A 26,758-nucleotide genomic window follows, 5' to 3' on the forward strand; every position below is an offset into this window, starting at 1 on the left:
AAAACAAACGATTAAAATTTCAAAGTTCAGAAAAACACTTTGTAAAATACAATAAAACCTTTTCAATAGCAAAGTGGATTTTGTACAGTTCTTCCATCTAAGCAGTAGTTTACTGCAGCTCAGGTTCCACTAACTCCAGGAAAACAAAACGTAGGCAAAAGGGGTTGGTATTTGCAGAATTACAACCTATAGAGAGAACTGCAGGTAAAATACTGCAACTCATAGGGAAAAAACCTTTAAAAATGCACTGTTTCATTGTCAGTGAACTTACAATATATCTTACATTATTTAAAAGCAGGTTACACCACAGAAAGGCTTTTGACAGAACCGCTCAAAAAAACGACTCAGTTATGTAGAGCAACGCTTCGAGTCAGCTTCTCCCATCAGCAAAACTGCCACACAAATCAAAAACCAACACTTAAGGAAAACACTAAGACTTTATTAAAAATCCAAAATTTATTGCAAATTGTACTTTGCACTTTCCCTCCTTTCTTCATTTTTACACGATTTATTGATATCCATGATTTTTTCACAGATGTACTTGTTGACTTTGGAGAGTCTCTGTGCAATTTCAGTTTCATCCACAGTTTCTTGTGCTATTCTATCATACAAACATTCTGGGGAGAAAAAAAAAGGAAAGAGCCATTAGGATATTTTCAGAAAATAGTATAGCCCTGTGTTGGGCTAACTGCTTAAGAATCAGCACTATGGAAACACTGTGTATAAATCATTGCCAGATAACAGAACTTTCCTTGACTCAGTGACTGTCTTGTTAAAGACAAGATTTTCTCACCAGGCTTCAATCTTTGGCACGACCATTTTTCCAGTGATGCTGTGACTACATTAATAAACTTTCTATATAGAAACAAGGTTAAATCCAACCTTTTGCAGAGTCACTTGCCTGCCTAACTCTTGCATTTGTCCCTATCTCCACAGCAGCAGATTTAGAATCTTATCCCATGTGCATGGTCTCACTAGAACTGTTGTTATCTACAGTTCCCTGTGAGTCACTCCTACCAAAAAATCTTCAAGACATTAAGTGATAACGATTAGGAAGAGAAGCATTAACCAGTAGAAGACATTAGCCAGTTTATTATTTAAATCTGTACAGCATACATTAATGTCTGCATCTTTTTTGGACACCCTGTCCCTGGGTGTATATGGCTTTTGTTAGTAGATTATTCAGGGCAAAAGTCACCTTCTTGCACGTTTGCACAATGCACTTTGTGAACGTAAGTGGAACACAAAAAGCAAGCAACAGTAAAAACTGCAAAAGCAATAAGGGCAATGAAAGCTGAGGTAATTCTGCTCCATGGAGTCAGTAGCTGGGTGCCAGAAACTGGTAGAGGTTATTGAAATCAGAGGTGGTGCAACACACCCAACTTCTTAGTGACAGGCAGGCTTGTTTTGAAGTTTCCATAAGCAGTACAATGTATTTTGTTGTGCAGGCTTTCTGGATTGATCAAACAAACTCTCTTCTGCTTTGCCTAGTGATCTATTCCAGTAGCCGTTTATTGCTTCATATAAAAAAAGCCATAGAGATTATTGCTTAATTAACATGGTTTATAACATTTTTAATGCGTCATATTCAAAAGTTATGAAAATTAAGTACTCTGCACGCTTTTTGGTTCATTTTGAAACCTCTCAGAAGTTTCATAAAAGGTTATTTTGCACTAACAAGGTTTATAACAGTGCTCATGCATCACACTTTTTATAATTTCTTTATCACACACTTCACAGTAGGGATTTTTAAGAAGCTAGAGATACCAGACACATTAAGAGCTAATGTTGCCATTCAAAAATCTATTGTAGATGTTAGTTTGTGTCCACAGAACAATGAGAACAACTAAAACAATATTAATTTTATGTTTTAAGATTTGCTGAATGTAAAATAAGTAAAATTAATCAGCATGCAGCCCTGCAGCTGAAAAGCTGGTCATCAGTAAACTATGATCTGAAATCCAAAACTTAAGAAAAGGTGTGTCACTAAGAGTCTGAAGAAACACAGCATGTTTGTAAGGACATAACCTTGTACTACAACAGTCTCAGGAATACTCCCAGGTTGTGGCAGATACACCTAGTAAGGTGAACTTTCAGTAAAAATACAGGCTATGTTATTAGCTTAGCCACAATGACAAGCAAAGAATCCCTTTGAGAGAACTCCTTCATCAGCTGTGATGCCTGAAGTCAGCATGACCCAGATGGATCCATGATCATCACAGCTTCTTCTCTTCCATTTCTATGAGGGGCTGCAGAAATAGAAGTTTAGGAGTCATGCAAAGATGCTGGCTTAGGGGCTCCAAAAAGTATTTGGGGGTTCTGCTGCTGCTTTGTCTTTTGGCTTTAGAGGGCCATACAGATATTCCTTAGTATTTCTGACATTCAAGTAGACCTCAAAGGCTAACAAAGACCTTGATTTCAATCTGTGATGACTGATCCAAGTCATTGGCCACATAAACTCTAACTTTCTCACATTTCATCATTTGTCTACTTGCTACTCATTTGTTTTGTTTTAGTCTCCATCTCTCCATAACATAATAACTTCTTTTTTGATAACTTCCAGCTCTCCAGGAAACACTGCTGGCATGATGGGGCAAGACCTGCTAACACTGAAACAAATGCAAAGCACACAACAATGTGGAAAATCATGGTTATGTGCTACTTGGTACCCCCTGATAAAAGAAGTCTGCCTGCTGTCACCTGAAACATCCACCATGCAGTTTAAATGGTTCTGGAGGAGAAAAGTATAGTCTGAGTCTAACAAAAAGGCAGTCAAAGACAAGGTGAAATAAACAGTGGAAAGAGGGACACAGAAAACCAGGGTGTGGAAAAGTAAAATTCAAATGAAGGTTGAGGCTGGAAGCCAAAGTATGACAGAAAACACAGAATTACTACTAAGTGTAGAGGTATAGAAGAGAAGAAAGGAAAGGGCCCCATCTGCCTCTGACCATGTACCTGTTGGAGCATACTCCCAAACTCACTGTAGTCAGAACAAGGGGAGTTAGAAGAAAGCTAGAATCTAATGGCTCACTGAAGTACAAGACTGAAGTATGAGAGGAAATTCCTACATAAGTAACCTTGCCAGCAGTGCTGAGGAGCAACAGCCTCCAGCAAGGAAACTAGAAAGCTCTTTGCAATAAAGGGCTAGTGAAAAACAACCCCTTCTTACTATGTGTTTGTAAGTGCACGTCTGAGCAACCAGTTCTGCTTCCTATAGGAGCTGACAAGTGTAGCCACAGCCATAGAATGGGTTCCTTACATGGCCAGTACATTGCTACTCATGTTACAACTGCAGCAAAAGGTCCTAGCCAGAAATAGGAAATTCATATTTTTAGAGCAGATCAGGGGAAAAAAAAAGCAAATTTTGACTCGTTCTCTCTATCTAAGAAAGATGACAGTGTGAAGATCAGTTTCCAACTTTTCCCCGCACAACAGGAACACAGACACACGCTCAAACAGGAATCATATTTCTCATTTCCCAAACAGGGTACTCACAAGGCAAATTACAACAGCTCTGAAAGAGTTCATAGGTAAGAGCACATAGCAACTACAAACAGGAAACACAGAACAATGAAGCTCAAACAGGGAGAATTCTTTCAGTCCTACTGCAATTTAGCATAGACACAAAACCTAAAAATCCAATTTCAGTATGTATTCCATGAGGAACAAACTCAGTTCTGACTTTAAAAGAAACCTGAAATACCAAGAGAGACAGAAATGAATGTAAACCACAAGCACGATGATACAAAGGGACTGAAAATTCACTATTCATTTCAAATAAAGGAGAAGGCCTTATCTCTCTCAAAGTACTACACACATGGACTCAGGCTTGCAGTTACTGAAAGTCTCGTTGCAATTTTTCCTGCCACATAGGTCAGTGATTTACTCTTCCTGTTCAAATTCCAATTCAAGTGCAACAATTAATTTTTTACTACTTCCATTTCCTCCACTTAGAAGGGTAACACTATTCTTTCTTGCTTTGAAGGTCTGCATATTTTTATAGTCACAACTATAATGGTTTCTGTTCCTCATGCCAGAGCTGGTTACATTCTGGATGAAAGAATGTGATAAAGCTACTCTCAGGCTTGTTAAAAGGAATATATGCATTTAAAAAAAAAATCACTATGTTATAAATGAATTCCAGAACAATGTCTTGTTCTCCAGGCTCAGATTCCTGTCCTGCAAGTGGCTCAAAGTGATCATCTTCTTGAACCTCACTGAAGTACAACTCTTCAGCTGTGAAGGCCTGCACTGTGCACAGCTATTGCAATGTGTTTTACTTTTCCTGAGTACGTATGCACTTCACAATGCAATAGCAATCTGAATTACAGTTTTTAATCAGTTAATTTTATCTGAGCTGAAAAGAAGCATCTTTCAACTCGATGATTAATAGTTAAACTCCAAAGCAGGAAGCAAAAGTTTTCAAATAACCTACCTCTGACAATGCTTAATTTGTGAGGTGAGAGAGGTGGCTTGGGAACGGCATCTTTCTTTTTTTTGGTTGCAACTCCTGTGACACTTCTGTTCTTGAGAACATCTGTTCCCCAAATCATAACCGCTAGATTTTTTGTATACTTTGAATCTCCTTGTGTAACTTGCAGCTGGTGCCATTTCTCCTCATCTACCCAAATTCCACTGCCAAGATGGACCTAGAAGGTAGTAATAATAACAACTTATCTATGGTATGTAGCACACAACAGTATCCAAGTGCTGTAGGAACATTAATATTAGGTACTATAATAACAGTAATTAGGGCTGAACAAATCCATGTTGCCTAATTCTGAACCTTCTCCAACTTTATGGGTCAGGGAGTTCAAGTCAACCTGGTACACAGAACCTCTTCCTTTTTGTTCTTAGTTCTTACTCTCTACATTTTTGCTCCCACATTGCCTACCACCTGAAAGACTATGGTCAGGAACAGAGATAGAAGAGGGAAACAGTGAACACATCCAGGATTATAAAGGTATGCACAGCATATAAACCAAGCAACTGCACCAGCCTAGTTCAGGACTAAGATGAAACATCGCCTCCAGAGTGAAAGCTTTCCTTTGGATGAAACAGACTTGATCAAAACACTATTTCAGAAGGAAATGCTTCCTAAATTGTATCTTGTACCCGTTGGCAAAATTCAGCCTGATAGTTTAAAGTAACTAAAAGGGGAGGAGGGAATTTGAGAGATAAAATTTCAGTATAACTCAAGAGTATGGAATTTTTGTAAACTTCCAATACTACCATAAAGTTTGCTCAGCATGCACAATGGATCTCTCCAGGTGAGTAAAGCAATGACCCCTTGCCACAACATCATAAAGATGATGTTTCCATTAAGAAGACAACAGGGAGCAGAGATACTTCACTGAATAATATAGGGAAATACAGTGTGAAGCCATCGTGGAGTCTCCAAAAGGAAGGGTAGCTGTGCTTAATAGTCTTACTCAGGATCAGCTATGTTGGTAGACTCCCATGGAGCTAAACAGTACCTCTACCCTGAGCTTCCCAGTTCTGCAGACTTCAGATGAATGCAGGTCAAGAATGTGAGTACTGTCCTCAGGCTGGTGCTATGTATGGTTGAGCTGACAGCCCTGAAAACTAGGACATCATCAAGCCACAGCAAGGAAAATAACTCCCTTAGTAACCAGCACGGGTCTGACATGAGCACAACTGGATGTAAACCCTGGCCTTGTGCAGAACCACAGAGAATCCTTGGTCTATGTCTGTGCTCCTAATCCCTGGGGTAAAGGGCAGACACCTGAGCTGCCTCTCCACAGACAGAAAGCTGTACTCACAGGGTGAGCAAACCATTTGGCTGGACCAACACTTGGTCATCAGTCATGAGAAGTTAATATATGTGACCTAGCTAGTTTCATTTCTGATAAGAGTTCATTGGAAACAAAGAAAATAGAACTTACTCCTGGATAATTCCAGAAAAGTACAAGATAGAAAAAATAGGCATCAATTAGATGGATATATAAAAAATTTAGGTTTCATAAAGTCTGATCAAATAGAAGTTCTATCTCTAGCACTTCAATAAAAACTTATTGCCTCCTCACGATTAAAAAAAAATAAATACTGTGAATAAAATCCTATGGCAAATATATTAGGAGACTGTTGGCCTTAACTGTTTTGCTCTTAGGTTGCTGTGTTTTTATTTCTTTCACATGGCATTATATAAACTGTGCCCACTACCCATACAGATCTGAACAGTATCACATAAGTCTCATTAAATGGAATGAAAATTAGAAAAAGCTACTGTAAAATTTTATACACCCATAACTTTACAGCCTGTATTCAACCAAACACCATTTTTTCTTTAAATGGAAACTGGCTTTAATTATTAATGAGGGCTATAAGCCAAATACATTTATTTTTTTTTTTACAACAGCATCCTTCAAAAAGCAACTAGTTGGTTAAAAACTTAAATAGGAAAATATGAGTGGTTTGGCTAACCCTTCCTTATTAAAAACAAATGAAAAGGCCAACTTCCTCAAAGTGAAAAACCATAAAGCAAGCTACCTCTCCTACAGAATATTCGACAGTAAAGAGATTTTAAGAACCTCTTCAGAGATCAATACGGTATTTAAATTTTGAAATGGACAGAAATGGAACTAGTAATAAGCACAACATGAAAACCCCTTTTTTTCCTTCTCTGCTCTCAATGCACTTTATAATTGTTTCAAATAATTCAAACTTGGTGCTCTGCATATTTTGTAACACAACTTGATTCAGAGTCTGTGCTCAGGAAGCAATCATGTTACAGTTATATCTGTCTTGATCTTGGAAAAGGTATCTGTAAAATAAAAAAATATTTAAGATAAAGAATATCATGACATGCCAGATTTTGGATGTCTGTATTAAATTACTTGTGGGCTGCTGTATTTGATCAAAAAACTGATTCATTCCCCTCTGCCAAAAGTGGGGTTAGTCTTTGCTAAAGACCGTTTAGTCTCTTAAACTACTACATTATTCATTACTTTTAAGTTATTTAAAAGAAAATAACAAGTTATAGCAAATATTTTAATATTTATATTAAAATCAATATTTTAATATCAATTAATCAATATTTTAAAATCAATTCAGACAGATCATCTCCAAAGATGTATCATTTATTAAAAAAAGTTATCCCTGGTACGAACCACCAATGTTAACAGCAAATATGTGAGAGGCAACCACAGAGACAGAAATCTTCTGTCTCTTTCTATTTCTAGCACTATTAGGGCAAGAAATTTAATCTGCCCATGTCTCAGTTTACCTCTCTGTAAAACAGGCTTGATACTGTTTCCTATTACTCCCAAAGTTACAGGAAGCTCACTGTACTCCAGATTCAGAAGCTATTTTCTTTCTTGGTGGAAGAGCTGCCCATGGGCAGATGATGAGAGACCCCTGGCCTGATGAAACCACTGGGAACTTGACCCCCAATTTCAGCAACTGCAGGATCAAACTTCAAGCACAATGCAAGAGAAACAACAGCAAAGTCAAAGCAGTGCTCACCACTGTAACTGTGCTAACGTGCAACATATTTAAAATGTCTCTCAGAAGTTGAACTTTATTTTTTTTCCTTCTTTTTCTTCTTTAAATGAATTCCATAGGTTCTTTTTTCGCTAGCTCTATTCTCCCTCTGGAGGGAAGAGATTTGTGTGCTTTGAAAGAATCCTACCTAAGATCAAATCTTATGCCACAAAGGAGAAGATTCCTACAAAACTATTTCAACTATTCTGGTGGTGCATGTCAACAAAAGAGTAATGAAAAAAAGGCACAAATAAAGAAAACTCAAAAAAACCCCCCAACATTTTCCACCACTCTAAACACATTGTTAGCTCACATTTTTGGTATCTGATCTGGCTGAAGCTCCAGTAAATAAGCAATTCAAGAAAGACCAAAATAACAACAAGAAAGTTAATGAGATATTAACATTCTCAGTGTAAAGACTGAGAAAACTTCAGTGGCAGAAGTGGTGAGAAACTGGCAGATGAAATTAAGGTGCAGGAAAAGATGCATATAAATACTAAAGAACATGCCCTATCCCACAGACCTTAAGCAGAAAAAAAAGGAGGTAAACCAAACTCTCACAGGAATATATGTTAAGTTTGCATTGCACAAATACACAGGCAAATTGTGTGTGCTGAATGTATCAGCCAACAAAAGCTATCTGAACCAAATACCTGTCAAATGGCCAAGATTATACTATTTTTCACATGCATTTTGTCCTCAAGAATTAAGTCAAATTTATCTTCAAGAACGACAGACCCTTGGGCTGTCAATTTTGTAACATAAATCTGAAAAGGTAATACTTCAGACTGTTCCACTCTATGCCAAAGCTGAAATGGACATTTCCTCCTAAAAGGCTCTCAGATTACAGTACTGAATGCACACATAGAAACTGGATCTGTACAGGCAATTCTGAAGGACTTCGAGTTTTGTAAAAGAAAGATAACATTAATTTAGTGATAATGGCAACAGCTATAAAAGCAGGCCTCAGTGCATGAGCAGACAATGTGTTAAATGTGTCAAAGTCTGAAAAAATACCAGTCAGGTTCTGGAAAACTGTAGCTAGATGGTATTTTGCCAGCTTTATAAAATTATCTGTAAAGTAGCACCACATCAGCTCAATTCAGTGGCAATGCTCCGACCAGATTCAAGGGAACCCATTTTCATCCCAGGGTTTAAAATTATTTACTGGACTCCAGTTCAACCAAAAGATGAAGACTTCTCTGTAACATGGCTACAGCACACTAAAAACACTGAAGACCTCTTATGAAGAAGTATTTCTGTTAAATAGACTAATGTAGCTTTGTAATGTAGGCTTCTGCCTTTTGTCTGCTATTTGGTGGATTTATGAATGCCACCAATTTAAGACTCTGACAATATGCTTGTTCAAGCATTTTTAGTAATTATATTTCTGGCATTGCACAGCATTCAGTGCTCTCATCACTGAGGGTAATTTTCTATGCTGTTAATATTTTTGCAATTTCATAATTTTCCTCAGCATAACAGCACACCCTCATGAAAACTGAGGAAGTTTGTATAAGCTGCTACCACGCAAAATCCCCAATACCACGAAAGTTTCACAAGAAAAGCATCTGATGGACATTAAAAAAACTATTCATGCTATATTTAATTTAAAATACCTTTCCATTCTCGAGAATATACTTGTCCATTACTGGAACAGGGGCAGGATAGTACGTTGATGTATTTGCTTCCTCACTGAAGGTCTTCTGTACCTCAGGTTCAGGCTCAATTGATTCTGGCTTTACTTTTTCAAGCTCAATTGCAGGTCCTAGACAGTTAAGAAAAGAGAGCTGTCTGCTATCCCACAGAACATGAAATCAATCACTTCATCACCCATGGTTAGCATAAAATAACATATTAGTCATGTTCATTTTAAAGTCAGAAAGAGTCTAAATCAAAATCCTACTTCTGACTGTCAATAAATAAAAGTAGGATAAGAAACTCTGCTTTGCAAGCATTAAAATGTTTAACCTTAATTTAAATGTTTAACTTTATTCTTAAAGCATATGGACAATTACAGGTATGGGTAAGATCACTTCAATGCACACTACGGATATGGTGTTAAAATGACACTGAAATTACAAACCAAAAGCAACAATAGTAATTCTTCATGTAAGAATTACTATATGGTTGCACAGAAACTGGCATAATTTACTGTGATAACTGTATGAATTATTGATATAGAATTACAAACTTTAGAGAAATTTTAAATCTCTTTAGATAAAACAGAGATTTATTAAAAATAGTGAGAATCAAATGCTACAAAGGAAACAGGCTTAGGCTACTTATGATAAAGTATCATGCATAGAAAGAGCATCCAAGGTTAAGAAAAAACACATAAACTAGAATTTTGATTGTCCAATCCATCCAACACACTGATTTTTATTTTTAATGTGATCAACAAAAATTAAGCACAGATTAAACAACAGAATACTAGTAAGCATATGTTTAAGGCTTCAAAGGAGAATGATTATTTTGTCAGTCATCAACTTTTCTTTTCCAGCTCAAATTTATAGTGCTCCTAAAAAGGCAAAAGAAGAAAATAAAATAATTCATGAACTGGATTTCATTATTCCATTCATTGCAGCTGTCACACCAGAAGCAAAGGAACAAGCAATGGCCCCAAATCCTATCATTGCCTCTTGATGTCTGCCTCTAGGGTCATTAGAAGCTCCAGCAGTCACTGAAGTTCCACGCAGGGATGGTGGTTCCATAACACTGCCAAGTCACCAACTTAGCCCCTGGACACCACAGTAATCAGCCACTTCCAAGAACTGCAGAGACAAACTCACCCACTCATAAGAACTCTATTGTACCAGGCTGGAGCTAAGAGCACTGCAGAGCACCAGGTAGCCCAACCTTGACATCTTCAGCAAATGACAATTCAATAATCAGGTCACCATCAGGGCTTAGCAACCCTCCTTGGGATTTGTGCACATAGAACAAGCCCTGAATTGATCTAACTCTGCAAGTCATGCTGGCACCAGAGCTTACATCTTCAGTCATGTCACTTAAAAATATTTTTTGTATCTGAAAGAGGTCAAGTATTCATTCCTCCTCCTTTGTGACTTAGAGATTATTGTACAGCAGTATCAGCATTTCCTCCATTGTCAGAATTTGACATCCCTCCCATAGCTTCCTCTATACCTATACAGTAGCTGGCTAAACATTCTCAGCTAAATGGCTCTTGACAGTGAGCAAAACCTAAAAGTTGTCTTAGCAACTCAGACAACCCTACAATGCAGTGTCATGGACAGAGTGTCTTTGGAGCCATATGCAATGCAAGCGTGGCACAAAGAGAGAAATCAGAATAAAAAAATCCATACTGTTTGCATTATAACTTCATAGTCATCTTAATAAGCACCTCTCCAATCATGCACATACAATGGGACAGCCAAGACAAACTCAACTTTCTAAACTTGGGATTGCTGAACTGAATCAGACTGGGAGAAAAACCTGGATGGATTAAGCTACCCAAAGCCTGCAGGCATTTTAGAGGGGGTGCATCTAAACAGACAGCTGCAGGGACAGAATTGTCAGTGTGAATTCCAGAAGTGAACTCTGAGCTGTTACTTTAAGAACACATTCTCCACCTAAGTGCTCCATTGAGTTTTCTTACTCTTTGAAAGTCACTTTGGGGAAGACACCTAAGTACAACAACCTTCTTCCTAGAAGGAAACAATAACTTCACTTGAAACACTTCTACTAGTTGCCCTTTAGAAGACTTTGACTGTTTAGTTTACAGTAATATATTGACATAGCTGAGGTTTGGTTTCCAGAGTTCCCTCAAGAAAAACAGCTGATTAAAACCCATAATAGTCATAGCTCTAGTAGGTCAGAAAAAACCTCTACTGAAATTCACACTTCAGCACTTGCTTAGGAGTCACCAACAGGAAGCCTTAAAAATCTCTTCTATATCCTAATTTTTTTTTCTTCCCAAACTGAAAGCTTCCTCTAACTAGGTAGTTTTCACACTTACTTTCACCAGCTACTAAAACCCACATTTTCAACCTGGCACACTGTAAATGAGACATGGAACCTGCATGTTGCCTTCCTGCTAACGGGAGCTGTGTGCCCATCACCACACACCACACTCCTTCCTCTTCCAGTAGCTCTCATGCACTGCAGCTTTCAGATGAGGAATGGGACATACAAAATAGATGCCACTATCTAAAGGCTTAAAAATTATACTAGTTACACAATAAGGAATAAAATAATAATTAAAAAAATAAGAATTAAAAAGGCAATTCTTCAGAATGCAAAAAAGCAACAAATGGCATTTTTTGACACTTCAAATGTAGAATGAAAATAAGTAAGGCTTGCCTTCATCATCTCTTTTCCCCAAAAATGCATTTTAGGTTGTATGCTACTCAAAAAATTAGTAAATAAGCCAAAACAAACTAATAAAGTGGTCAAGCAAGCTGTTTTTCCACTTGGCCTACCAGAATTTGAACAAGAACAACAGGAGTCTGAAAAGTGGTAGTGTTAAATATATGGTAAGTCCTGTACTCATACTTGATAGACACCTTGGACAAAACATCAAAAGGCCAAACCCATCTAGAAGTGCTGAATAACAGTAATTCCTTACACGTAGTAAGACATAAATACCATTTCATTCTCCCTATCCTAGTGTCAGTCTCAAGACACTGTAAACTGGATCAGTGAAATTAAATTGGGATTAATAATAATCACTTTGGGGGCTCCGTGTCTGTTGATGAATGAACGTGAATGAATGAAAGTGAATATACTCCCTAACTTTAGAGTAACACTAATTCCTGGCAATACAATATGCAAATGCAGTATTTATCAGGGAGCAAACACCATCCAAACATTACCCCTGGTACAACTTCGTAATTTCTCTACAACCACAGCAAACTACACAGATCTTACCCTGGAAACAACTATTTAAGAAGTTACTGAAATTCTTATCTTTTGCAATCCAGGGACAATTTGACGTTTGACCTACAGGGAAGCATCAGTGATTTAATTGTCTAAACTTACTCTCTACTCATAAAAGCAAGGCATCCTTTCAGGTGTAACAGGACAAACTCCAAAGGCCTACAATGAAAGAGCTTCCTGATTCCAAAGCAAGTGAGGGAAAAGAGGCTTTGCCTGCACACATTCTTCTGGGTGCTCAGATGAGGGATTCTGTAAAATCTGCACAGCAGCCATCATATTGCCCAAGTGCTTTGGTCCCTAGAGCCCTGTGCAAAGATCTGCCTCCTCCAGGAAGTTGAGCATCATATCAAAAATCACAAAGAATCTTCAATATATCCCTGTGGGTCAGTGCTGCTTACACTGTTGCCATTTGCCAGATCTGCTTTCATGGCTCTTTGAAAACAAAGAGCAAATCAGTGCCATCACATGAAAGATTAAGAACTCGGCTCTTCCCACAAGAGTGGCTCAAGTTTAGCAGCAGAGATGATATCCCAGGTCTAAAGTAGAATACATTGACTTCTAGCTGCTCAGGAAAATCAACATATTGATGAGAAATTAGGAGACTGAACACTTGACGGGATCTTAGCTCAAGAGGCTGTTCTATGTTTGATCTGCAAGTTTAAAATGGCAACAGGCACACGTTTCCCACAGCTGCAATTCATCAGCACAAACCAGCTGTCATCTCATGCAAAGAAATCAGAAGTCTCTAAGGTAAAAGAGAAATGCAATTAGTTTGCATTAAGTCCAGCCTGCTGGAAGTGCAGCTTAAGGTAAATTACATGGTAATTTGAAACTCTAGGTTTAAGAAATCACTGCAGCAACTGTAGACAAATGCAGGATGTCATCTATTTTCTGAGCCATTTTCAGAGATTATTCACATACCTAAACATGTCTCATTTGTAAGCTGGAGAAGTACCAAAGGCTAAAGATGTTTTTACGTATCTGTTTCTTGATTAAAAGTATCACTTTTTCATACTGTCATCACACTCTCTAATTTATGATTTGCTGAAGAAGTCTCTCTTCTAATTATTCATAAACTTTTTACTAGTCTTTCTAGAACCTGGTTGTTTCTATACACTGAGGGAGGCTCCAAGAAAAAGCCACAGAGTTATCAGTGGTTAATGCACTGAATCTTAGGAAACACACACCCTGTGACAGGGACAGCCCATAGGGCCAAATTCTACCTTTGTCATCCATGAAAAGTTCCATACAGAAATGACAATAAGGGATTTTTGTTGAAGTTAGCTTTAAATCATATTTGTCTGGGTATGTGATTAAATTAAAAGAACTTGTCTTCAATGTAATCGAGGTTTATTTTTGGTTGTAAAGCAGGTCCCAAACAGATACAATGGAAATTCAAGCCAAGAATTTAGAGAAGATTTAGATTCAGCATTTTTCCAAGAGGTTGTGGTTTTTGTTTTTGTTTTTTTTTAATTCTTTTTCTTCTTAGCTCTCTTGATTCAGCTCAAGTAAAAAATGCATCCCTTCTTTCTTAAGGTGAAAGAAACGAGACAGAATTCAGAAGCTGTCTTCATTTCATTGCTGTCAAGTCTACCAACTAAATTGGTATTTTACACTGTTCAGCCCCATTGCCTACTAACATCTGGCTGATGCTCCATTCACATAAATTCCAGCTAACTACTTGCAGATGAAGAAACATCTTTCCATCCAAGGAAAAGTTTAGAAAGCTCAGTGGAATCTACTGCCAACCACATTGTGTTTTTCAGACTGTGGAAACCTTGCCTCTTTCATTTTATTTAAAAAGTTAACTGGAATGTTTATAATAAGTAATGACATTTTAATTATGGACAGTGTAACAATGATGAGCATTCACAATCAAACACCCAGTTTAAATTGTCAGATGCTACTTTGAGAACCTGGCTCCAAACTTGTGGGCAGACTGTAACACATGCTACAGCACAGGCACATGCTCTCCCAGGTTTGGATTTGGATGTGAATGTAACTCAGACCCACATGCAAACTGCATGCACTCGTTCAAGTCAAGTAGAAGAGCCAATCCCCAATTTACATGCAAAAATTAAGTTTCCAGATATACAAAAGGCAGACATAAGAAATAGCATGCTAAGTTTGGATGCATAAATTGTAATCGAGTTTCAGTCACCGAGCAAATCTTCAACACAGCAGTACCACATTAGCAAATAAATATAAATTAGTAAAATATCTGAAGGTAGTCCAAGGGTACCGTCTTCAATGAAAAGGATGAACTTTTTATTTGGTCTTTTTTCCCATTTATTCCAACATAATGGTTAAATAATTGTTATAAATCAAAACAAATGAGCAATTGACTTGCGATACTTAAAATTTAAATCCAAATGACATAAACCTGCATTTTGTAACATGTGCTGATAAACGGGACACTAATATAAAAAGTTTTAAAAATTATTCTTTAACAATTCATTATTTTTCAAATAGCATGGCTGTTTAAAGCCACTGCTAAGAGGTTCAGGAATATATCACATTCTGACGAGCAACTAATGAGAAGAGGGGGCAGAAAACGGAAGGTAACACAATCACTTACATAACAGTAAACAAAATCCCTAACTGAGTAGAATAAAATAGTTTTAGCCCAAATATTCATTCCACTGCCTTTTCTTTCTTTTTTTAATTTTTTTTCCCCTTTTTTAACTGAAACATACTAGTAGTAAATTTTGCAGATGACGCTTTATTATCTTTTTCAGCATATACTAGAAGGCCAGAGACTTAAAATACAGCTACTTAAAATGGAACTCTGATTCAGCTATACGAGCACAAAGACCTCTACTACCATTAAAGAAAACCCCAGACGTACATAGCATACAAATTCAACACATATTGTACATCCATAGCAGAAAACCCTTTTAACATTCAATGTCCAGTTTTAACAACCACTGCTATTCTTCAAATACATCTCCATTACTATTGATCACACTTGCAAAATTCATTAAAACTTGGCCCCTTTAAGTCCAGCACTTACCACTACCTAGTCTTAGAAGCAGTACATCCTGGAGTCTCCTGTTCAAGTCTCTGAGCTCTTTCATTTCTGACACGAGTGCCCCATACTCCTTGAGCTTCTTTGCCTGTTGCACAAGCTGTCTCCGTGTCCTCTCGAGCTCCTGTTGAATGTGTCTCATTTCTTCTTGTTGCTGTTGGTAACTCCTCAACAATTCTTCATAGAGAATCCGAGGAACTACAGCATCGTCCATGTTGTTCATGCCTTCTGAAGCCTCCATAAAAGCTTCCTCAGGGCTAGAAGTATTACTGAGACTCATCCCATTCTGCTTTTCAAGGCGCGCTACAACTGCTTCAATGCTTTTGTGTGTACCTTCACCTTGTTTCCTCCCATCTTGTCGCTGCATGTTACAACAAAAAAAAATGAATAAATTAGGAGAGCAGTAAGATTCAATAAAATCAAAATTCTACAGACTTGGTAACTGCTAGTATTCTTGTTTTCCAAAAAAAACAAGACAAAGTCTGCCTGCAAAAACGTTTGCGTAAGAGATTCTTGTGGGTATACATCATAACTATTACGCAGGTGTAATTCAGCTAAATGCAGATATAAACAGCTGAGGCAGCTAAAGGCCTTCCCTGCTTTCCTGCAACACCTGCCATATAGGTCACTTGATTCCATAAATAAAGATTTTTATTTTTTTTTAAATTGCATCCAGATATCTTCGCTTTAAAGTTTACCCCTAGACTTCCAACAGCAATGATTTTTCAGTAAGAGGAAGAATCAAGCATGTGCTACGTTTGTAACCTGTAGGGACATCAGAGATCAAAGCAAATATGAAACCAAGCTGCTCTGTGAAGAGAGGGCTTGTCCTTCCCACACTTGGGGTGACAAAACCTTCTCTGACTATGCCTCTAGCAGCTTCACCCAACTCCCTGATGCAAGTGGCTGTGTTAACACTCTCAGCAAACACTGAAAAAGAACTGAAAACACAGAAGTTGGAGACAGAATATATCATCCAGCCTCATCTCCCTCATCAAATGATTCTTCCTGTACCAGTACTGCCGTGCAGAGGCTTCATGTCCTTTGAACTCTAAGAGGAAATTCACCTTCAGTCATCTGCACAAACCCTAGAAATAAAGCACAGCTCTTTTCTGGGGCCCAGATAGTGGCATTAAAATGTGACAGTCTGACTAAAAGTCACTAAGTTTTATTGGCCAAATGTGGAAAAACATTTTAACTTCCAAGCATCTGCAAGGAAAGCAAATGCAGCTCATAGGTTAGAATAGAGACAACAAGCTGATGTTATCAATTCCCATACCACAATATCCCTGAGTAATGTGGCAGAAAATGACATTATTTGGTGTTATGTCTGCTCCATGCATGTTCTAAAACAAAACATAAATAAAAAAAATCAAATAAAATATAAATGCTGGCCCACTGTAAAGAAATGTACTGTATTATTTCTGCAGCTGCAAAACACATGAAGCCACAGAGCAGTATTTAATTCTGAAGGTTGGCAGACTTTTAAAGAAAGCATTTGATATAAAAAAATAAATACATTTACATAGTGGGTTTCTGGCATCTAGACCTAAAAGGGAAACTGGCAGTTCTAACAGAGGGATGCAGTCCTGTCAAGCTGTCTTCTCACCCTCTGCTGTAGACAGGAAGCCTCAGAGCACCCCTTCCAATTTCAAACAAGCAGGGTGCAGCAGGTCATCACAAATGCCACCAAGAACAGCTGCTCAACATTCATGTAACTGCTGACTTTTCAAGCATTCTGGGCCAAAGCATCATTCAAAAACCTCAAACAGCAATTAAACCGTGCAGACAGTAGAAATGGGAAAATATTGGATTGTACATAAATCAGGTTTTGAAAACCTGTACTTCACCCCTCCCACACAATTTGACCCAACTTCACCAAACCCCTTTTAAGGGGATCAAAAGCAGGCCTGAAATTCTCAAGCTATGACATCTGTATATGCCCCAAACACTTCCAAAAAAGAAAAAAAAAAAAAAAGAAAAAAAAAAAAAAAGACTTCAGTACCTTACTGTGTCTAAGCTCCACATCTTCTTCCCCATAATCTGTAACCTCCCCAGCTTCTTCTACGTGATTGAGAGAGAGTTTGGGGATTTTAATTTTCTTCTGCATCACACTGTTCTCAAGGTCAGTTTTGTCCTCTAAAATGTATATTAAAAATAAAATTTTGTTACATTAATCAGTGTTCTTACTTCCAAATACTACATGACTTAGGCAAGACCATTTAAAAAACCTCCCATGCTTTAATCCCCCCATAATACTAAAATCAAATTAATCCATGGTGTAACTCAACTGATGCCAGCTGAAAATTTTAGAGTTTCAACAAGGAATCAATCTGGCCAAACACAAGAATAAATATTCTAAAATGCCAAGCTAAATTCATGTGAGTTATCAAAAGTGTCAATGAGTAGCCTGTACTAGCTCTAAAATAAGAGTTAAAGATGCTGTAAATAAAACAACTTCTGAAAAAAAAAAAACCAAAACATCTGTATTGCTTTAAATTATGTTTCCCAACAGTATTTTCATATTCATAATCTGTTGCTGCAGTTCAAACTCTGCTTAGGTTTAAAATGAAAATATACTCAGTAATTCATCCTAGACTCTAACCATCATCTGTCAGCAGTACAGATCTATTTGCACACATGGCAGATTCTGCTGGTTCACAAAGTGCAGGGCTGGGGAAAGGGATGCTGCAGAACAGGTTGAAAGGGCATTATGGAAAAGCTGCAAATAGACCAAACTGGAACAAAATTACTACACAACTCCTATTTCATTAGTTAATGGTTCTAATCCTTTTCCTTTAGATACACAAGGCCACTAAATGGTTGCATTTATCTTTGAATCTCATAAAAACCTGAAGTATTTTCCAGTTTGAAACAATTACGTATCTCAAAATTAAGTATTTAAAAATATTATTCTGAAAAGAATTTTGAAATATTTTACTATTCCTGAAAAGGTGCAAAGGGGACAGGAATCACAACTGTAGTCTCCCTGAATGTGCCTGTGATCTGTAAAATGCTTGCAGAGCAGAAGAGGTTTTTAAAGATTCACAAGCTTGGCTACCTGTTGAAGACACTGACAAGGAGAAATGCATTTAAGCTCTGAAGTGGTGTCTTTGGTACATTGAAAGCTTATGAATAAGAAAACATTTGAGTCTTCTTCCACCTGTAAACTGTATTTCACAAAGTGTCCTATGAATATTTTTGAAAGTGCCAGTGAGGATGATATTTTTGAGTGCTTACTTGCATTGACTTTTGCTTTCTCAATTAGCATCTCTCCACATGACCTCAAAATGGTTACTGTTGATTGTGTAGAAAAGGGAAACAAAGGTAAATCACTGTTTAATGAGGAGCAAGGCATTCATTAGAAATGAATTACACAGATGAATGCAGTTCATTTCGTTACAGATAGAAACCAATCTCTTGTAGGCAAACGGTGATATTACAGCCCAGGGCTATGTAAAGAGAATAGGAGCAGAACGTGCAGAATAAGACATTAGACAACCTGAACTGAAATGCAGATGGTAGCAATAAATACAAAGACAGATGCAAAAAGAAACAGATAAACAACAAAAAACAGCTAGGCTTATTTTAGATCATTCTACATTCCCCAGAGCACTGTGGATGCTTATCCCAGTAAAACACAAAGGCAATCCAACTGTTCCAGTTTTGAAAAATAAACTCCTGCCTTTTCATTTCTATGGAAAACATGGGTTCAACTCAAAAGTGAGATAACTCAAGTCTACTGTCAGAGAGCAATGAAGAAAATTAGAACTCTTTTTTTAAAAAAAAAATAAATTTACAGACTAAAGAAAAGACTGAAGGGTATTGGTACTTTTTTGGAGGGACAGACATTTAAGATTTCTAGGTACACATTGAAAATAAAATAAAACAAAATAAATAAAATAATATAAAAATAAAAAACCCCCACAACCCAATTTTTTGTGTGACTACATATTTGGGTATCTGACAGACTGAGGACTCCTTTGATAAAATATGTTCTCAAAGACCAGGACATGCACACTGCTTCTCCAGACTGCTTTGCCAAATTGTCTTCCACAGAACATGCAGATGAACTTTTGGATTTAAAGACTACAGATCAGTTTCTATTTTTTGAAATAACCCTTGGCCTCACAACAAGATGGGCATTAATTAGTCACTTACTTCATGTAGTTAAAAAAAAAATGTCTTGCTGGCAAATAGCTGAGGTTACCAGTAGCCAGAACCCCATGCAAACTGGAAACCAATATGAGCCATCTTTCCCATAGCCAGGGAAAAGCAAGGCTTGAAACACTCATGGGAAGAGGTCACAGAGGAGTGAGAGCACATGCAGACAACAGCAGAAGTCAGCAAGTAATTCCCAGTGAATAAAACAAGACTAAAATATGAACAATTCAAAGAATAGAAATATTTGTCATTTTGAACAACAATTTGTTTTGATTTTTGTTTCTGAATAGAAGCAAAATTATTAGTTTGAGGTTAAAAAAAAATAATGCAAATCATGCAAATTCTTCACTCTCTCCCCTCTCAGTTTCTCAGTTCTCCTATAGAATCTGTTAGCAAAACTTCACTGGTGGACTGAAGGTGAAAGTTTATTTAAACACATCTTTACATGTTATTAGTTTATACATTATTGGTATGTAACTATCAACACAGCTCTCTTTCATATATGGCCATTTTTTTCATTTGACTTTTTGACTTAACTGGTTATCCTGTAGGTGAGTCAGTAAGCTAAAGAAAGGAGCTCTTTTCTCCCCACATAAAATTTGAAGAAACAATAGTGAAAATGAGTTCATATAAGAAAAAGCTCAGGAATTTTTAGTTTAATTAATGCACAAATAATTTTATGTTCCTCTGCCTTCCAACAATACACATAGTGGTTTTTTACATGTGCTTTGTAGACCTATTTACACACAATTCATCTAGTTTTCATACAAAAAGCTTTTTTTTTTTTTCCTAAAGTGCATTTCTAACCTCTGTTTTCTTCTATATTGGCTGCACACAGAACCAGAAAAATCTCATTCTGAATTTGAGGCCAATGCTGGAGTACTGGCTTTTGTTCTGTAAATATTAATGCCATTTGGGAAGGTGTGGGAAAGAGGGAGAAGAGATCAGGGGGAGGGGCAGGAGAAACAGGAACATGCCTTTAGAGCTGTTCTTAGGACTTTCTATTGCTGTGCCAGTCTACAAAAGACAGACCCAAAAGAAGAACCCAGCAAAAAGCAACATGTGCTCAACACTGAGCCAGAAGAAAACCAGGATACAAACCAAACAGCAGGACAAGCTGCAATTCAGTGCCTGAAACTACAGAACACGCTAGGAGATAGAGGGGCAGCCCCAGAAAAGTTGTAGCTGAGATCCAGGATTTGTAGGGGCCTGAATAATTTGTCTGGACTTTGTCACTGCTCATTTAAATCTTGCTACAAATTAAAAATTATACCTTCCATTGGGTGGTCATGATCAGATTGCCACAAATTTGTGTCTTTTGCTTTTCCTAGTGTCACGGTTTAACACTGGCCCGGCGATTAAACCGATTAACAGACGCTCTCTATTAATCTCTCTCTCCTTGATAGAGAAAGGAGAGAGAATAAGGGAGAGAGACTTATGGGTTGGAAACTAAACTACACAACTTTAATGAAACAGTAATGATAAATAGGTAAAATTACTAAATATATACAAATATACAGGAAAATGGAAACCACATTCCTCCCCTCTCTCCCCCAATAACTCTCACGTCACCACCGAGGCTGCAGGGCAGCCCTGGGAAAGTCCAGGCTGGACTCCTGGAGTCGGCAGCAGTTGGGAACCGGAGGCAGGAACACACAGATATGGGCTGGCACGGATCAGGAGCACAGGCAAACGAACGGACGGGATCCTTCCAGGATGCCGAGAAGGAAGGGAAGCAGGAAAGCAAGAAAAGATCTGGCTCGGCCCTCGTGATGCCTCAAATTTATACTGAGTGTGACGTATATGGGATGGAATACTCTGTTTGGTCAATTCTGGCATCTATCTTGTCCGTTCCTCCCTAGAGGAGGGTTCAGGTGGGACCTCTGTATCCTCCTGGACGGTAAAATGTTTTCCTCAGAGCTGAGCAGTGTCCTTGGCTCTGCACACCAGTCTCTAGCAGTAACTCTAAACATCAAGTGTTATCAATCCTAGAAGCACACACTGTCTGAGAAACTTGCTGTTAATTTCAGCAAATGCAACTACTTAAAAGAGACTTAGTTAAAAGTAAAAGTACAAAACAGAAAATCATCTTTATCCTGGCCCAAACCAGGACACCTAGATATGAAATAAATGGTTTAGTGGCACCAGCTACTGAGCACCAGCTACCACTTCACACACCACATTAGGTACCTGTAACAAAAATACACAGGGAAGAAGCACAATACAAGAACAGAAAACATTGATTTCCTCTGTCCCTTAAGAAGGGATGTTCTGGAATTCTTGTAAATTAGGAAAAATTGCCCAATTGTACCAAAGGACAGAGCTCAAGAGCCAGTTCAAGTGGTAGCACCTCTCTTCACATGACCATCTACCCAAGTTGTTTGGGTAGTAAGCAGAAAGTAAAGTAAACTGATGAGAAATGATGAGTGGCTAGGAAGACATTTGGCCTCAGCAGTGCTGAAAGAAATGCCAAAAAAGCAACCCTGCACTAGAGAATCTGTATCAGCTAGAAAAGGATAAACTGTTCCTGGAAAGCTTTCTTCAGTCAGGCCTTCTCTCCATGTCAGGATGGGTGGATCCAGGCCAAAAGGTGATAGCTTTATGTCTAGAGCAGCTGTCAAAGTGACTTTGACAGGTCAGGAAGAGAGTTGGTTGAATTCAAGTAAAAATATGTTAGTGCTCTAAAACTGAAAACCATATGTAGAATAAACGTAGAATAAAATAATGTAGAATAAAACCATGGAAATCTCAGCCTCATATAAAATTCCTTATTTTATAATTTAGAAGTAAGGGCTGAACAAACTAATCTCTCAAAAAAACCTGTTCAAATGCTCTTTTTTTTTTCCCCCACCTTTGGAGTAAAAGCTGTACAAACAGAGGAGGAGAGCTCTGCACTCCAAATGGATGAGGGATGGCAGGTCTGGGATCAGTCCAAGTAAGGGGCTTGGCAGTGCTGTAAATCTTAACAATAATAAAACGTAGGAACCTTGAGCAAAATTTGTCCTTCCCCTAAGCCTTCAAAAAAATTCCACCCCTTGTGAAAAATGACACGCTGACAGATGAAAAAATTTACCATCACCCTTCCCATTTCCAGGCATATGCCCAACACATATGGGCAGCACCTGTACAAAGTCCCCCCCACCCCCCACACTGCTTTACTGAACTGCTTTGCTACTGACTCAGCCAGATTGCTTCTACAGAGCAGACAAAGTCACCTGCCTCAGCACATTGTGCATTGGTTACAGTTTATAAAGTAAAATACATGAAAGAACCAAAGCAGGAAACCCACAACCACAGGTGTACTTGTTGCTGCAGAACAAATAAACACACCAAGAACTACAGGGCAAGGATGTAGAAAGTGCCACTTAAACACAAATGAATAATAATCAAAATTGCTGTGACAGAGAGAAAACAGCATAATAATACCAAAAAAGTAAAGCTAGTCTATTTTAAACTGGAAAAAAAATATTAATACATTGCTTTCTAATTTAATTCAAATAGTAAAGAAGGAATTTAAGAAAAAGAACAAAAAAGATTTCAGAAAATTTAACAATCCCACAGGCTCAGAAGATATTCAGGGTACAGAAGAAGAAAAGCTCATCTCATAAAAAAACCTCTGAGCCAATAGTATGATGAGATTACAACCACTACTGAAGAAGAAAAAACCCAGAAGAGCAGTAAGAGACAATGTGGGGTAACAGACAGTAGCAGAAACACAAGTTATTTGAAGAGGACAGGTGCTACTGAACTTGATGCAGCTAAAAGGAGGAGGTGGGTGCAAAGGAGGGGCCAACCAAGTGCTGGCACAATCAGTTGTGGATTTGGATAGCAGAATTTACTATATTTTGCATTTTTTTTTGCAACTATAGGAGGGGTTTTTTAGAAGGATGAAGAAAAAGAGATTGCAGAAAAACATAGTGAAAACACTACATGAAGTATAATTAATTGGTCAGAATAAAAAAAAAAACCTGAGTGTAAGCAGCAGAGCAAATGAAGTACAAGAGACAGTAAGACTTTGGGTTTGGAATGACCAAAATATGATTCCCCCTCCTCATTCTAATATCAAGAAAAGTGGACAAAAGTACATTGAGCCATCCTTAGTGCAAGGTGGAAAAGGTTTCTGCAGAAAGGTTTCACATTTACATGTGAAAAGTTCAGAATAAAAAGGTAGAGCTGAGAGTTGCCATCACCCCCCAAAGTTTCAGAACTGAATCATCTACAGCACCTCTCCAGAAGGAGAAGGTGACAATAACACACAAACAAGTAACTGGAAGAATATCTTTGGAGTGGAAAAAAAAAACAGAGCCAGCAAAGGTGTCAAGGAAGAACAATGTATCAAATAGCACTGTGACAGGCAGGTCAATAAGCAGGTGAAGGTGAAGGAATGTTCTTGAGGAAGTGGCCCAAAAGGCTGTTAAACCTTGTGAAGTGAATTTCAATTAAGCGGAAAGAATAGGAGCCAGATTGAAAAAAATTCTTAATCAAATTGGGAAAAGGCAAGATAGAAGAGTCCTGAACTACCCCTTGGCAGGTTGGGAAACGACAGGTAAGAAGGATGATGTGCCAGAAGCCTGAATCAAGACTGGTCACTGATGATGGAGAGCAAGACATGCTTGTGATGTACAGAGGCACTAAAGGAAGAGAAAGAGTAAAGAGCCAAGGTCCTAAAAAGCAGAGGACAGATGATATAAACTTCTCCCTCTAAGCTCTGAAATTTACATCAAGACTGGCTCTCCCTCATTAATATTCAATACAATAACACAAATAAATTCACAGACAATTGTGTGCTGACAAAGTCAATTCCACCATGCCAGCCACTAAAGGAACAAAAGTTCAGGTCTCAATGCACACTTCTTCCTCTAGCTGAACAAGCAAAATACTCACTTTCGCACTGCTTGGAGTGCAAGTTACCAATGTGGATCCCCATCTGAAGTCAAATTGCTAAAACACATTAAGACAATAAAATATTTGGTAATATTCTCCTTTCACATGTCCTTAGCAGCAGATGTTTCACAGTTATTGAGTATCAAGCCCAGATGTAATTCAGACTTTTGTTGCAAGTAACAAATGGAATATAATAACTTCTTTCCATTACAATTATGAAATTTATTTCTTAATTCAGAAGTCTACAAAGTCTCCTCAACAATAAGGAACCTAAAGTAACGTGGCTCAAAACTAAACTGCTAGAAATAACCATTATTTTTTCACTCTTTGTCAGCACAAGACTCCCTTTCAACTTTTAGTAGTGTTAGAAGAGTTTTTCTGCAGCAGTAATTGATGGTGCTGGAAGATCAAGTAAAGATAAGACATTATTCTGACAAACAGGAAATTATGCTCTTCAACACTGAGGACAGTTTCCATCCTGGATCCAACGTTTACTTAAATACTGACCATGATTAAATCAACCTTTCCATCTTACTGTCCCTATCTACCCCACTGCAGTATTGTGCAGGTTTGTTAATATTTGTACTATGCTCTGAACATGTGGAACAAAAGGGATTATAGCTGATTATAGACCAACCCTATTAATCCTTTTCTGAAACAAATGGCAACAATACAGCTAAAGAAACCCTGAAAACAAGCAGGTTGTTATAACACTACCCTCTCTCCTCTGTACTCACACACGAGGCTCAACTATGAGAATTTTTTTAGAAGTTTTAACATGAGAAACATGTTATGTAAAACTGTTTAACAAAAGCTATTTCTTTCCCTAGAAAGTTCAAAAGTTCATTTAAAGAGATTATCAACCTCGATGACAGCTTCAACTCATCAGTCTGCCTGCCCTGACCAGTCAGTCCACATGATACTAAGAAAATCAGTTCAGGACCAAACCTTCACCCCCCATTTATGGTTTCATGATCACAGAGATCACAAAGACCACAAAGCCATGGAGATACTGCCTACCAGATACTCAGCAGATAAAGCAGATGATGCAGCAGCCTGCAGGGCACACTCCAGGAAGCCTCAACTATCCCTGCCCAAGGAATGAGCCTCCTACAGAAACAGTGGGTAGATTTATGCATTTTTTAGTTTACATAGAAAAACACCCATGTGCCCCAGACTCTACTATTTTTAAAGGGTTTCTTAAAAAAAGCCAATAATTGACTGACTGGCATTTAAGCAATCCATTGGGGAAAAAAATATTTTACTGTTAAATTATGAAAACAAAAACATTAAACTACATTTTTTCCTCTTTTAACTCCCCTGCAAATTTTAGCATATTTTTAATTAGTAAGTGTTAGTTACCATGGCTACCATAACCATACTATCTCTCAAGTAATTTTTATTTAAATCCTGAAATTCATACTTTCACTAAATCACAGTTAAGCATATACAACATTTACAAACAGAACTCATATTATGTGGTGCAATGTATGTACCAAGACCAAGAGAAACAAAAACAGTGTAGGTCACATAAATGTATTTATGGCATGAAAATAAATTCCTTCTGACTATTAAGGTGAAGCAAAAGGCAAATGTGGTAAGGAAAAAATAGACCAGTTGAGCAGTGTTTAAGACCAAAAAACGATGTATTTATTCCCAGAACAAGCAGTGAGGCAGAAAAAGACAAAACTAAATCTAAGGGTAAAATCTTGCACAGAAAAATCCCACTTTTAAAATTCCTTTTCACTGGCATTTTAACCTGCTGATGACATAGAACCATCACTATTTACCAGCTTCAATTTTAAAAGTTCCACAATTCTTTTGCTGCTGTGACTTAAGCTTTGTGTGAAGGTGTCATATTAAGACTCCAATGCTGAACAAAAAGAAATGACAACAGAATTCAAAAATTGCACCTTTGTATAAGCCCTTCATATTTCAGATCTGCTCCTACAGCAGAATTCAGAAGAAGGGAAAGAGGATACCACCCTTCAACTTAAAAGAATTAAATATAAACCAGAAATGGATCAAACACAAAATGAATGTGAAATTTAGCTTTCAACATTCTTTGTGAATACCACCACAGTTGTATTCAGAACTTTATTTAAGACTGTAACAAAGTTACCCTGTTAGACAAAATGATTTGGTGAATCTCTGCAAACAGCCAGATCTTTGACCCTGTAAAAAAAGCAGTATGCCCACTAAGTATGTGACAAAGTAGGCCATGCACCTCAAGTATCATAGTAGAAAGGTACAAAAAAGCACAATTCTCAAAATAATAAT

The 26,758-nt window shown here is 37.6% G+C and overlaps 1 protein-coding gene across 3 annotated transcripts in view; it reads right to left on the bottom strand.

The window, feature by feature from the left end:
* Positions 1 to 371: 371 nt before the first annotated feature.
* Positions 372 to 26,758, bottom strand: part of LOC103528584 (BEN domain-containing protein 5) — a 571,072-nt gene continuing 544,685 nt past the window's right edge. Inside the window, exons 7-11 of one of the 3 annotated variants that reach the window (XM_030455433.1) lie at positions 17,436 to 17,569; positions 15,416 to 15,791; positions 9,123 to 9,271; positions 4,436 to 4,649; positions 372 to 617 (exon numbers count right to left, since the gene is read on the bottom strand). In XM_030455433.1, coding sequence (XP_030311293.1) covers positions 457 to 617; positions 4,436 to 4,649; positions 9,123 to 9,271; positions 15,416 to 15,791; positions 17,436 to 17,569 — 1,034 coding nt within the window. In that variant the 3' untranslated portion in view covers positions 372 to 456. The remainder of the gene's footprint in view (positions 618 to 4,435; positions 4,650 to 9,122; positions 9,272 to 15,415; positions 15,792 to 17,435; positions 17,570 to 26,758) is intronic. The other 2 variants (XM_030455435.1, XM_030455436.1) reach the window with 2 other exon arrangements.

This window comes from Calypte anna, chromosome 8, assembly GCF_003957555.1.
Source record: "Calypte anna isolate BGI_N300 chromosome 8, bCalAnn1_v1.p, whole genome shotgun sequence".
Taxonomy (NCBI): Eukaryota; Metazoa; Chordata; class Aves; order Apodiformes; family Trochilidae; genus Calypte; species Calypte anna.